Raw genomic sequence first — 14892 nt, forward strand, 5'->3', positions numbered from 1 at the left:
TCTTTTTTTGAACTCAGATTGAATTCAGGAGCACTTACCCACAGAACCACATCCCCAGCCCTTATTTTTTATTTTGAGACAAGGTCTCACTAAGTTGCTTCGGGTCTTGCTAAGTTGCTCAGGCTGGCCTTGAACTTGGGATCCTCCTGCCTCAACCTCCTGAGCTAATAGGATTACAGGTGTGTACCACTGTGCTGGCAAATGTTCTCTTCTTTATGATCTGGAACACATCCACACTAGGGAACAGGGGAAGGATCTGACTTCTGCCCCCAGCCTCAAAAGACCCCGAGGCACACAACAGGTGCCACATGTGTGCACAGCTATGTACATGCACTTCTCTGCTGACTAGTGAGAAATATCTAGAAGCCATATTCCCTTCTTGGGATTATATCTATCTCTTGCGTGCTATTCTATGGAATGGGGTTGCTGAACACCTCCCTTATTGAATACCAGTTCAATAATGGCTGCTCATCCCACAGGGACCCACCCGGCTGGCTGACCTCCTGAAGCAGTGTAAGGATGCACCCCATCACTCACACCCCACTTCATTCAGCTGTAGCCTCGCAGGAACTCTGCCCACTCGGGGTGACTCAGTGCTTGCTCATCCTCACAGCAGGGCCTCCCACCCCATGGCCATAAGAGCCAGTCCCACTGGGATCTACCTGGACTGGGCGGCTGCCCAGGAAGTTCAAATCCATGTTCTCTCCAAAAAGGTAGCCTTCAGGGTGGGGGGTGTCAAATTTCTCACCTCCCATGAAGAAGTGTGAGGCAAAGTAGTTTCCTGTTTAAAAAAGGAAACAGAGTTGCAGGTTATGAGGCTCAAGAAGCCTGGCCCTGAGGAAGGATTCATCCTGAGGAAGCCAGTGAGCCTGGCCCACAGCCATCCTCCAGCCTCGCTCCTTCCAAGGCTGCCCACCAGCCTCTGGCCCCTCCACTCCAGGGCCACCAGCCATTCTAAACTCCCACATGGGTTCCTTCTGTAGTGGACAGAGCTGTATACCTGGCAAGGACACGCCCAGGTAATATCCTACCTTGCGCGTGACCTGGCAGCAAGTGAGGATGAGGTCCTAACTAGGTTGGGATGACCCTCAGTCCAGTGCCTGGTCTGCTCCAGGAGAAAGGAGAGGTGTGGACAAAGAAGCACACAAATGTGACGACAGGGCAGCGATTAAAGGGACAGAAGCCCAGGAGTGACCAGGGACACAGGGCCTCCAGGGGGAGGACAGCCCCACTGAGGCCTTGACTTCTGGGTTCCAGAACCACACAAACACTGCTGTTGTTTCAAGCCACTCTTAGTGGTCATCTGTCACAGCTGCCCCAGAAAACAGACATTCTCTGACCTCAGACCAAGGCAGAGCCCAAAAATAGGAGGCCCAAAGACATCCCCTCAGTTATGACTACAGCTGACAACTACATGGATCTGGTCACTTCAGTCGTGCCCGGCTTTCCACAAAGACTGAGGCTGCAGCAGTTCCTGCCCGTCCCTGGCACTCAGATGCCAAACGCACGCTCCTCTTGGGAGGTGTCAGATACCCATCTGCCTAAAAGAACTGAGCTACCAGCTCTGTTGGAGCGCCAGGAGAGTGACTCTACAAGCTTTCTGCCCCGACACCTGCCCACTCTGCCCACCACGCTGCAGACAGAGGACCTAATAGGAGGGTCCAGGTGACCTCGGGGCCTCTGAATCAGGGGATGCTCAGACAGTGCATCCCTGGGCTCATGAGCAGCAGGGACTTCTATATCTAGGAGCCCATATGGGTCCTTCCTGGGGCCCCCAGGGAGAATTCTGGGGCCCTCAAGTAACCAGGGGCACCTTGAGGGATCTGTGCCCTTCCTGAGAACTGCAGCCTGTTATGGGAGTCATGACCACAAAGGCTGGCCGGGCCTGAGTGATGAGGCCACAGGTCCTCCCCAGCAACCGCAGGAAGGGCCTAACCTCAACTCAGCCCTAGGCCACACAGGCCAGGAATTGAGTCAAGTGCAGCCCAACACAAAGAATAGTGGTGCTTGGTTAACCAAACATGACCCCTGGATTTTGTGGACCACCACCAGTGTTCCACAAAACAAGTCAGCACACAATGAGCCATGTGGGAAAAAAGACCCTTTCCAGCAAGGCCTTCCTGGGCTATTCCTCTTCAGTTTGTGACCTCCAGTCTGGCATGGTGGTGCACGCCTGTAATCCCAGTGGCTCGGGAAGCTGAGACAGGAGGACCTCAAATTCAAAGCCAGTCTCAGCAATTCAGCAGGGCCCTATGCAATTTAGTGAGTCCCTGTCTCAAAATAAAAAATAGAAAGGGTTGGGGAGATGGCTCAGTGGTAAAATATCCCTGGGTTGAACCCCCATTACCCTAAATAAATAAATAAATGTATGTCTGCAGGCTGTACCCTGAATCTGCTTGGCTAGTACCCTCCCTCCACACGCTCGCTGCCTCGCCCCACACGTTCTGATGGCCTATACCCCAGGGGCTCCAAAGTCAGGGTAGTTTTAGGCCTTCTGTTCTTCAGCAGAACAAATGCTACAAACTCATATCTCTGGATCAAGATGCAATAGGCAATTACTACTTCTTGTTTGCTTTAAGTGTTTTTTATGAGTTGTCTACATCTAACATATGTTACTTGCAACCAACAAACTATTTTTAAAAGATCTGGACCTGAGCCCGTGGTACATGCCTGTAATCCCAGCAGCTCAGGAGGCTGAGGCATGCAGATTTGAGTTCAAACCCAGCTTCAGCAACAGTGAGGCGCTAAGAAACTCAGCAAGATCCTAAATAAAATACCAAAAAGGGCTAGGGATGTGACTTAGTGATTGAGTACCCGAGTTCAATCCCAGTACCCCCTATCCTGACAAAAAAAAGATCTGAGACCTGGGACAGGAGGATTGTTGGCGGTGGTTACAATAATACAGAATTGGAACCACTTTCCAGGATAAGAAGGATGGAGGTCACCTGAAGTACAAGACACAAAGGTGGACCTAATGCTGTGAGCATACACCTCAACAGAAGCATTCAGAAGGGGAAGGGCCTGATCTCGAGCTGTCGGCTGGTATACCCTCACTGTTTTTGTTTTCTACCTGATTTTATTGGTGCATTGTAGTCGCACATACCAATGGGATTCATTGTTACATATTCACACATGCCACATGAAATTTGGCCAATATCATGCCCCAGCATGTCTCCCTCTTTACCACCCCCCAACTCTGGTCCCTTTCCTATTTTTTTTAATTTTTTTTTTTTTAGTTGTAGTTGACACAATACCTTTATTTATTTATTTTTATGTGGTGCTGAGGACTGAACCCAGGGCCTCGCACGTGCTAGGTGCGTGCTCTACCGCTGAGCCCCAGCCCCACTTTCCTCTTTCAATCTCCCTTTGATTCTCATGAGATCTCCGGCCCCCACGCCCATCTCTTCCTTTTTTCTCTCCAGCTTCCACATGAGTGAAAACACATGACTCTCTCTAGTTCCATCCATTTTCCTGCAAATGACATAATTTCATTTTTTCTTTACGGCTGAATGAAACTGCATTATGTTTGTGTGAATGTGTATCTCCTATTTTTTTTGGTATCATGATTGAAATCAAAGTTAGCCACTGAGCCACACCCCCAGCCCCTTTTACTTTTTGAGACAGGGTCTCCTTAGGTTGCTTACAACCACACTAAATTGTTGAGGCTGGCTTCGAAACGGCAACCCTCCTTGCTCAGCCTCCAGAGCCACTGGGATTACATGCCTGGCTGTATCACATTCTCTCTATCCATTCATCTGCTAACAGACATCTACTCTGGTTTCCTAGTTTGGCTATTGTGAATTGTGCTGCTATAAACATGGGTATGTGTGTATCACTGTAGTATACAATGACCTCAATTCTTTAGGATAAAACTGAGGAGTGGTATAGCTGGATCGTATGGTAGTTCCATACCTAGTCTTTTGAGGAGCTTCCATATTGACTTCTATAGTAGTTGTATTGATTTTCAGTCCCACCAACAGTGTAAAAGTGTTTCTTTTTCTCCACATCCTCTCCAGCATTTATCATTGTTTGCGTTTTTTTTTTACTATTTATTTATTATTATTATTTTTTTAGTTCTCGGCGGACACAACATCTTTGTTGGTATGTGGTGCTGAGGATCGAACCCGGGCCGCACGCATGCCAGGCAAGCACGCTACCGCTTGAGCCACATCCCCAGCCCCATTGTTTGCGTTTTTAAAATATATTTTTTGATTGTTGATGGACCTTTATATTTATTTGTATGTGGTGCAGAGAATCGAACCCAGTGCCTCACGCATGCTAAGCAAGCGCTCCACCACTGAGTCACAACGCCAGGCCCCTCATTGTTTGAATTTTGATGACTGCCATTCTGACTGGAGTGAGATGAAATCTCAGTGTAGTTTTTTTTGTTGTTGTTATTTTGGTTTTTGGTACCAGGGATTGAACTCAGGGGCACTCAACCACTGAGCCACATCCTCAGCCCTATTTTGTATTTTAGAGTCTCACTGATTTGCTTAGTGCCTTGCTTTTGCTGACACCATCCTCCTGCCTCAGCTTCCTGAGCTGCTGGGATTACAGGCATGCACCCGAAACCCGCCTCAATGTAGTTTTGATTTACATTTCCCTAACTGTTAAGGATGTTGAACATTTTTTCATGTATTTGTTGACCATTTGTATTTCTTCTTTTGAAAAGTGTCTAGTTCATTCTCCCATTTATTAACTGGGTTATCTGAATTTTTGAGGTAAAGTTTGTTTTTTTTTAAATATTCTATGTATTAATCCTCTGACAGAAAAGTACCTACCAAAGATTTTTTCCCCCATTCTGTGGGTTCTCTCTTCACATTCCTAATGTTTCCTTTGCTGTACAGAAGCTTCTCAATTTGATGGCATTGAATTTCTTAACTCTTGGCATTATTTCCTGAGCTGTACGGTCCTTCAATTTGTTTTGGGTTTTTTTGTTTGTTTGTTTTTGGTACCAGGGATTGAACCCAGGGATGCTTAGCCACCAAGCCACATCCCCAGACCTTTTTTGTAATTTTATTAGAGACAGGGTCTCACTGAGCTGCTGAAGCTGGGTTTGAACTCAGGATCCTCCTGCCTCAGCCTCCCAAGTCGCTGGGATTACAGGGTGTGCTACCGCACCCAGCTTTCAACTTGTTTTGATACTAGGTCTATATCAGGATTTTTGCCAAGTAACTTGGAATTAGGTACTATGGATTATCAAAACCTTGTTAATTCTCATTTACTTGTTTATGGGATCAAGGTTTCTCTACATAAAAAATAGTACTAGGGGACACAGTGGTGCATGCCTGTAATCCCAGTTACTTGGGAGGCTGAGGCAGGAGGAAGCCAGCCTGGACAATTTGGACAGTCTGTCTCAAAATGAAAACCAAAAAAGGCTGGGCCTTTTACCTCGGAGGTAGAGTCTTGCCTTACCAAGTGCAAGGCTCTGGATCTAATCCCCAGAACACAGAAAGAAGAAAGAGCTAGAATTGATGCTGAAATGTGTACTGTTCCAGAACTAGGTTATATTTAACTGTCAGAACATGAATGAACTGAATTAACCATGGGGGGAAGTAGCCCAACCACTTCAGAAATACGTTGTCAACATATTTTGGCATTTTTGCTTGCTATTGGTAAAAATGGTAGCTATTTGTGTTAATCGGTTGGGAATTTGTAACAGCCACTGAAGCTATAAGTTAAATTATCTCAGAGCATTATTGATTTTTTCAGATTCTAAATTACAATTTAAGTACACATCTAGGTTGCAGACATGCACAGTATAATCAATAAGACTTTCAAGCATTAAAAAAAAAAAAAGTCCCATCCCATCCTTGGGAAGTGCACAGTGGCAAGGGCCGTCATAGGCTGGGACCACCTTGCTCACCAGCTGGGACTGAGCCAGGACTGCACGCATCCAGAGCTGACACGGGACGGCACAGGCCTGCAGCTGCTGACAGACAAGGAGGAAGGGGACCCATGTCACAGAGCATCCTGGAGCTCATGGGTGGACACCCACGCATGCAGAAAGAAGGCAAGGAAGGTCACGGCCAGGGCCAGGGAGACTTGATGGGCGCTGGGGAACTGCTATCCCTTTATTTTTCCCCAAGAAAGTAGATAAACAAATATAAAAAGTGTTAACTGTGAATTATGCATTAAGTTAATTATGCATTTGTTACATTATTCTCTGTGTTGCTTTTATCTTTCAGTGCTGGGGAGTGGAACCAGGACCTCAACACACATTAGGCAGGCACTTGACCACTGAACTGCTTCCCCAGCTCTTTTTGAGCAGGATCCTGCTACATTGCTGAGGCTGCCCTTGAACTTGCAATCCTCCTGCCTCGGCCACTGGAGTAGTTGGGATTACAGGAGTGCACCACTGTGCCCAGCTTATATTTTTGTATGATCACTTTTTTTTTACTTGTTCTTTTTAGTTATGACAGTAGAATGTATTTTGACATATCACACATACATGGAGTATAACTTCCCACTCTTGTGGTTGTTCATGGTATGGAGTTACACTGAAGGTGTATTCATAAGTGAACACAGGAAAGTGATGTCCATTCATTCTACTGTCTTTCCTGTTCCCATCCGCCCCTTCCTCCCCTCCAATTTTGTGAACCTCCCCCTTCCATTGTGAGTCAGCATCTTCATATCAGAGAGAACATTAGGCCATTTGTTTTTTGGGATTGGCTTATTCCACTTAACATGATAATTCTCTGTTTCATCCATTTACCAGCAAATGCCATAATTTCTTTCTTCTTTATGACTAAGTAATATTCCATTGTGCATATGTACCACTGCTCACATTTTTTTAAAAAGGAATTTCTAATGAAGGAATGTGTGCATGGGGAAACTGGTAGCAGATCTGTATGTATGTATGGGTATAAATAGAAACACACACATGCATGTGCACTGTGTGTGCACATGCCCGTGTGTTAAACATGTCTGCATGTATGTCTGCATGTGCACACACACACACACACCTCAGGACTAAGAGGAGGCGGCAGAGCTGCCAGGAGGGAGGGAGAAAAAAGGAAAAGGAGGTGAGGGTGAGAAATAAGAAGGAAGATGTGACAGATGCCGAAGACTGCGGGCACTGGCTCCCCACATCTGCTGTGGTGGGCGTGAGCTGGGGCTCTCCAGCAGCCCCGCTTCCCACTCAGAAAACTGAGCACAAAAGTTTGATCTGGGGCTCAACCCTGTGGACTCTAGTGGCCAGTGGAGCCACTGCCAATCACAACGGGCAGCTGTTCATCCACAAAGAGCTACATGAAGGTCTTTCCTATGAGAACAGTTGGAAACCCTTCTCTGGCCAGAGCTTCGAGGCAGACGCTCCTGGAGCCCAGAGCCTGGGGCAGTCCTTAAACACCTTGGCTAGAAGAGCTTCACCATCTCCCCATCTGCCCTGTCACTGGGACTCAAGCTCAGATGGTCCATCTCCTCCCTGCCTGAGGATGCAGACTGTTCCTATTTACAGGCACTAGGTGACCTGGACAGTGAGAAGGTGAATGGCCACAGATGTCACCCCAAGCCCCCCACGCCTAACCTTCCACTACCCAGTTTTCATTATATCCAGTTTACCAGAGACCTGAGCTTGGGACACACCAGCTCAGAGATTCCTGTCTGGACCCTTGAGGAGCATTTGTACCCAAACTCATGTGGGACACCTCAACAGCCACAAGACAACAGATGAGGAAGGTCACTGAGCATCTTGGTGCTGGGACATACTGGCCCCAAGGCCCAAGAGCCCCCTGTCCCACAATGTGGGTTCCAAGTGTCTGACTCAACTAGGCTGCCACACACTTGCTGTGCCTGCCCCTGTGCTGGCCACTGCCCCAGGCGCTAGTCCCTGCAGCCGGTGCTAGCCACAGCTCTGCGCTCAGCCTCCCCTGCTACTGTGGCCTTAAGACTCAACCTCAGGAAAAGCAACCCTGACCACCTGTGGGCCAGCTGCATGGTGGCTGTCAAATCCTCCCGCCCTGACTAGCATCTTGCACAGTCTCAGCCTTCCTCAGAGTTGGTTACATTCTGTCCTCCCTCTGCCTGAGACCAGACGCCATTTACAAGTGGCCACAATCCTACCCCCTTGTGACCACCAAGTTGGTCCCACCCAGGAGGTGGATGAGGGAAGGTGGATGACACCATGAATCCCAGGCAAGCAGGGTCAAGTAACCCACTCAGGACACACAGCCAAGAGGTGGCATCTTCACTGGAACTCCCTATGTCCTCAACCACGCCAGGCAAACCATGCCATTAACAGACGCCCAGGGCACCCTTCTGGAGAAAGCCTTTGGGTCAGGTGATGCGCTGGGCTGCCTGGGTCATGGCTCCCACCAAGGGGAAAGGAGCCTTACAGGCCAGCTGGTTGGCAGGCAAGGGCTCACTGGCTCCACCTGCTGGAATTTCCTCTCATTCTCTACTTGGACAGATGTTCCATGTCTCCAGGTTACCAGCTGCACAAAGTTGCTGACTTGGTGCCTGTGCCACTAAATCAGCTGGGCCCTGGACTTGTGAGATGAGAACATCACGGGTCCTGGAAGTGCTGCTCTCAGGAATGCCCCTCCTGGCCCCACATCATCCCACATGGTAGGCAGGGAGGGCAGCCCCCACAGCCTGTGGTGTTGGAGGGGGTCTGACCTGGCTCTAGTCACCCCACTTATGATCCCCCAGCTAAGTCCATATGTGTGCCCACGACAGCATGTTTCTGCCTGCGACTGTGCCCTCAGCCCCAACTACACTCCAGCTGGGTGACTCTGGGCAACCACCTCTCTAGCCTCACTGTCCCCATCTGTAACATGGAACAGGAAGTCAACACTGGCTGGAACCCTGATATCCCACCTGCAGAGGGGAGACCCTGAAGGCCAGAGCACTGCCATGGCAGGGAGGAGGAGCAATGCACCACCGTGAGCTGGGGACAACCGAGACCCAGCAAAGACTGGTTCACACATCTCCATAAGCTACGGCACCTACTCTGGTGGGGCAGAAGAGCTGCCCTCCCCAGTCTTGGCAGTGCCTTTCAGGAAACAGCCTCCATGGCCTCCAGGGAGGCCCAGGTGCCTGGGCCAGGGGGAGGCTGAGTGTAGAGGAGCTGGGGGGATGCAGGGGCAGCTGGCAAGGGGACAATCCCACAGCCATACACCCTGCACCGAGCCAGGCTAGGCAGGGAGGGAGGAGACGACCCAACACCACCCTCCACTTCACAAACCACTCAAACCAGCAAAGAAGCTGGAAGGCTGCACTGAACCCTGTGGAAGGGCACAGGAAGCCAAGCTAAGTGTGACCCTTGCAGGCCCAGACGGTGGCCATGCCTGGTTTGAGGTTGTACAGGCAGAAGCAGTCACCACCCATGGTCATCCAGGAAATGCAGGACATTTCCCAGAGAACTTCTGGGCCCCATGAAAAACAAAGGCCAGCTGGGCCAGGGCAAACAGAGCCCCCCTGGGCTTTAGGTGGGAAGCTGGGACCATGGTAGGCAAGTGACTGACCAATGCCACATAGGAAACTTCTCGCACAGCCTCAGGACCAAAGCCAGTGCTCTCCTCAGCACACTGACCAGCTGCTCCCAGGTGTGAAGTGCAAGCCCCCAGTGAGAGTCAGGTTGATCTACAACTCCACAGCACCCTGGGTGGTCCCCAAACCAGGAGGATGAGCACATACTGGCTCCTACACACAGCCCAGAATGAAGCCTGCCTCACCCTGGGAGGAGGGCCTCACTGCCAGCTCCCAGCACAGGACCCTAGGCCACCTGGCTAGCCTACTCCTAAGGTCCTCAGAGCTCCCTCAGCCTGGACTATGATTCTCTAGAGGGCAGGTTGGTGAAGAAAGATTCAGGCACTGGATGGCAGTGGCCACCACAGAAACCTCCAGCTCAGCTGTGACCAGGCTCAGGAATGCAACGCAGGAGGTTCTGAGTCCCTGGTGCAGACCCAGAGCCAGGTCAAGGCCAGGCAAAGTCAGCAGAGCTCCTGTGGATGGACTGGGCTTTAATAACAAGGGGCACTCACATTTTACTGCAAACCCAGCACCAAAACAATTAAAAAAAAAGGGGGGGGGGTTGGGGATATAGCTTAGTGGTAGATCACTTATGTGCACAAAGCCCTGGGTGGAAACCCCTGTACCCTCCTACACACACCCCAAAATAACTCCCAAACATAGCTTCTTGGTCTTGACTATATCAGACAAGAAAAGAGGAGGGGAGCAGGAAGCCCTCCTGGGAAGAGAAAACCTGGCTTCCTGGGGAAGGTCTTGTCTTATTTATTTGGTTTAAGAGACCCTCCTGCCTCAGCCTGGAGAAGCTGGAATTACAGGCACACACCACCACACCTCTTTACATTTAATTTTTTTTTTTTTTTTTTTTTTTTTTTTTTGGTGCAGCACTGGGGAGGGAACCCAGAGCCGAAAGCATGCTACCCAAGCACTCTGCCACTGAGCTGTGCGCAACCTGTGGGCAAGGATTCTTGTCTTCTGCCTCTTACAGAGGCCCCATGAGCACAGAGCTGCAGAGAGCCCCAGCCCAGACAAGGACACTGGGAACTGGACACCTAGGCAGAGGGACACTGGGAACTGGCCTCTTTTACAAAATAGGGAAAAGTGAAGCCACAGCAAGTTCTCTGGGTACATGGAGAAAGTCTGTCCCAGAAACTACCCCATGTCCTCAGACAGATGATAAACAATGCAGGCAGCCAAATACCACCCAGCCACAAAAGGAACAGAGCACCAAGAGAGCACCGACACCCCCACCCAGCATGGGGGCTACAGGTCTGAGCACCCCTCCTCCACCACTTCTTTGAGTGACCTGGTCCCAGAGTGGTCCTCAAGCAGCAGGGCAGACAGTTGGCATCACTCTGCATGCTGGACACCGTCATTTCTTTAAGGATTTGGCTGTGGTGCCCTCACACCTGTTCTGTACCTCGCTGAGTGACCAGCCAGGCGCAGTGCCTATCTATACTTCAGAGTCCACACACACAATGTGAAAACAGGGCCAGCCTTGCAGGGACAACACAGGCCTCCAAGCTGAGCCCTCACGGTTGCTGTTACCGCCACAACCACAGACCACCAACCATAGCACTGGGGCTCACCACCAGTGGGGAGTCTGTGCTGCAGCCAGGTGCCCAGTTCCCAAAGCCCCCACACCTTCCACTCCAACAAGTGCAAAAGCCCAGCAAGTGCCTACTCTGCCTCTCCCGGGCATGCCTGAGACACAGCAGGCCTGGCCCTGCAGAAGGTGCTGGTCCCCTCACCCTGCACTCTCTGCCCCGCAGAAGTCCCTTCAGCAAGCTCATGAGTCCTCTGGCCCGGCCTGGTCACTGCACAAAGTGCCACATCAGACAGAGCCTACAGAGAGCTGCAGTAACTCAGGGTAGTCCCTTGTAGCCACCAGGTCCCTATCAGGCAGGACAGGGAGGAGGCAAGTGGGCAGAATCAGGCTGGGAGTCAGGGGGCCTGGCCTTAAATCTGGTTCCACCTTGACCCCACTGTGAGTCACCATCACCTCTGAGCCTCAGGGTCCTCACCAACAATCAGAGGCATATGACAACAACAAGTTCCCCAGACTGCAAGGACTGTACCTTACTTTAATACATTAATTGTCCTTAATATTCTCATCAAAATCAACTATTATTTAAAGAAATGTATGAAAGGGACTTTATATCACCTGTAGACTGAGAACACCAGTGCTGCTGGCCTTTAAAAAGTTGCCTCAGCTCCTCACTGTCTAGAGCCCAACTCTTCCCATGGAGCACATGACCCTTGCCTTCCTAAATAAATCTCTACTTGTGCCTTTAAAAAAAAAAAAGTATAATCAAAAAGTAAGATCCAGATAAACACTGACACACCATAAACACAGACAGGCCACGTCCATGGACGCAGAATCAGCATGGTAAAGATGGCAACTCTCCAACATCAATCTGTACCTTCGATGTGATCCCGTGATCCCTATCAAAATTCAGCAGACTGTCTTTGTAGAATTGATAAGCTACCTGCAAAACTTATACAGGAATGCCAGGACCTGAGCACCCCCAGAACAAGCGCGGAGAAGAAAGCTGGAGAACTGGGGCTCAGCAAGCCAGGTGACAGCAGGTGCTGCGGTGTGTCAGACCAGGGTTCCCCAGCCTCAGCACCGGGACTGTCCTGTGGCCTCTGCCCACCATGCCAGCAGCACAGACACTTGTCCCGAGCTGTGACAAAATGTGTCTCTCTAAGACATGGTCCAATGCCCTGAGAGGCAAAGCTGTGCCAGAGGAGAAGCAGTGGGATGGACACGTGAGCCAAAAGGACAGAGTGGAGAGCCAGGACAAGCCCTGTCACATCTGTGATAACTGAGTTTTGACAAAGGTGTGAAGGCAGCTTGACGGGAAGAGGATCATCTTCACAACACACAATAGTGAAGCAACTGAGTCCCACAAGTGAAAGATGGCCTTGACCATCCCTCAAACCACGGCTTTTCTCTTTGGCAGTACTGGGGATTGAACCCAGGGTCAGTAAAAGCTAGGTTATGACTTGGGCAAGGCAAATATTTCTTCAATCTAACTCTAAAAGCACTATTCATTTAAAAGATGAGAAACTGAAGTTCATCAAAACTAAGAACATTTGCTCTTCAAACGACAAACCAGACTAGTAAAATATTTGCAAATCATATGATTGGCAAAGGAACCGTATCAGAATACCTACAAAACTCAATAAGATAATCCAATTTTTAAAAACTAAACAAAAGATTTAAATAGCTCTCTCTCTCTCTCTCTCTCTCTCTCTCTCTCTCTCTCACACACACACACACACACACACACACACACAAATACAATGGCCACTAAGCACACAAAAAGATGCTTAACATCACCAGTGACCAGGGAAATGCGAATCACCAGCACAGCGGGGTCTCACTTCCCATCCGAGTTGGCTGAAATCGGAGCAGTGGACAAGCATTGTCAAGGATGGGGACAAACTGGCTGCTAGTAGGAAAAAATCAAAACAGTGCAGCCACTTTGGGAAAACGGTTAGGAGGTTCTCAAAAGGTTAAACATATAGCTCCCACATGACCTAACAACTCCATGTTTAGGCCTACAGCTAGGAGAAAGGAACACACAAGTGCTCATATCAACTGTATGTGAATGTTGAAGCAGCACTGATTCTAACAGCCAAAAAAAGGGGAAACATCAAATGTCCATTAATCAGTGAACAGACAAATACACCATCACCACACAGAGGTATAGATGCATGCTACAACACGGATGAATCTCAAAAACATTATGCTGAGAAGCCAGACACACGGAAAGAAGCCCTTGTGCTGCATGATTCTGTTCGTGTAAAATGTCCAGGAAATTTTAAAGACAAAGCAGATCAGCCATGTGCTGGAGTGGGAGCAGAGGACAGAGACTGACCACAAGCAAGTACAAAGAAACACCAGGGAGTGAAGAGACGTCTGAACTGTGGTGGTGGGTGCAGGACTCCACACACCTACAGCTCTGATGCTACACGTCAGTCACTCTCTTAAAATGGATGAGCTGCAAGGTGCACAAACTGTACCTCAATAAAACTGTTAAGAGTGAAACACAATAAAAACAAACCAAATGTCTTTCAAGTCAAGCTAAGAGCTATCCCAGAGCATGGTGCAAGTTCCATGAACGAAGAAAACTGGATGTGGTTAGCAAGGACTTAAAAACACACTAGCACCCAATGATTCTTCTTGACCTCATAAAAACTGACAGACCTGAAAAGACAATTTTCTCAGAAAAATCCACAGGGGCACCCCTCTCCAAACTCTCTACAGTCCCCAATCCACCCTCAGGGCAACAATGAAGTACTGATAAGGTCCCTTCTTTTTTCCAGTGACTCTCCCCAACCTTGTCAGGTTCTCAAGAACCTGGGAAGCAAGTAAACCCCCAGACACAGGACCAGGATCCTGATGTCCCCAAGACAGATGAACAACGTGTGTGTAAGTCACCTAGAAGAATTAAGAACAGAAAGGGAAAAAACATTAGCCGGACAGGACAGCCTTTGGACTGGGCAACCCCAGAACTCTGCTGTTATTGGCTACAAAGCCCAGGTCGCCCATGAGTTTCACCTGCAGTGCCAGCACCAATCAATCAGTGGCAGCTGGCGGGGATTCTGTGATGGATTCTGAAACCAGTCCAGGCTCAGTGGAAAGGAATGTCATGAATGATTGGCAACATCTGCCACAGTGGAATCAGAAAGTGGGGCTCTAAGTGCCACATATTTGTTGTCTTGTCCAATGGGACATTAACAGTGGTCAGGTCCCAGGTGATGGGATGTGCCACAGTAAACTTTCTGACATCTGTCATGCCGCTGCTAAATCTATTAGGGTCTGGGCTAATCACCTAGTTTCCTTTTAAAATGTTAGTTTTACCAACTAACATTTGCTGAAGATTTCTAATGTGCCAGGCAAGACTTCTGAACATGGTACAAGTTACCAGCCCATTTTACAGATGAGGAAAAGGATACAGGGGGTTAAGCAGCTTCACCAAGGTCACTCAGCCACAGACAGACAGACAGAACACACACAGAGTCTTGCAAGGGAAATGCCAGGACTTGCAACCCACACCAGTCCAGGCTGCTCTGATGCTGTGCCTGGGACACAGCAGGCAGGGAGTTCTCCCTGCAAATAGGCAACAGCAGGTTACCAGCTGACTCCATCCCATAAGGCTACCTGGAGGCTGGACCAGTTCCTGCCCCTGTGTTCCTGGAGCCACTGACCCTCACCTTCTTTTAACTAGGGCAAGGCACTTTCTCAAACTTGATAGGACATCTGACTCACCCGGGGAATGGGTTTAAAAGGCAGGTTCCTAGGTCTCAGCAGATCTGAAGTGGAGCCTTGGATGTTTAGCAAGATGCCCTACCTGAGGGAGCAGGTGGTCCTGGACCACACTCAAAGGAAATCTGGCCTGTGGGGATCCC

General features: G+C 49.3%; 1 protein-coding gene across 3 annotated transcripts in view; it reads right to left on the minus strand.

The window, feature by feature from the left end:
- Positions 1–14892, minus strand: part of Mgrn1 (mahogunin ring finger 1) — a 45491-nt gene that overhangs the window by 25276 nt on the left and 5323 nt on the right. For all 3 annotated transcript variants that reach the window (XM_026385503.2, XM_026385502.2, XM_026385501.2), the window contains exon 2: positions 663–781. In XM_026385503.2, coding sequence (XP_026241288.2) covers positions 663–755 — 93 coding nt within the window. In that variant the 5' untranslated portion in view covers positions 756–781. The remainder of the gene's footprint in view (positions 1–662; positions 782–14892) is intronic.

This window comes from Urocitellus parryii, chromosome 9 (assembly GCF_045843805.1).
Source record: "Urocitellus parryii isolate mUroPar1 chromosome 9, mUroPar1.hap1, whole genome shotgun sequence".
NCBI classification, from domain to species: domain Eukaryota; kingdom Metazoa; phylum Chordata; class Mammalia; order Rodentia; family Sciuridae; genus Urocitellus; species Urocitellus parryii.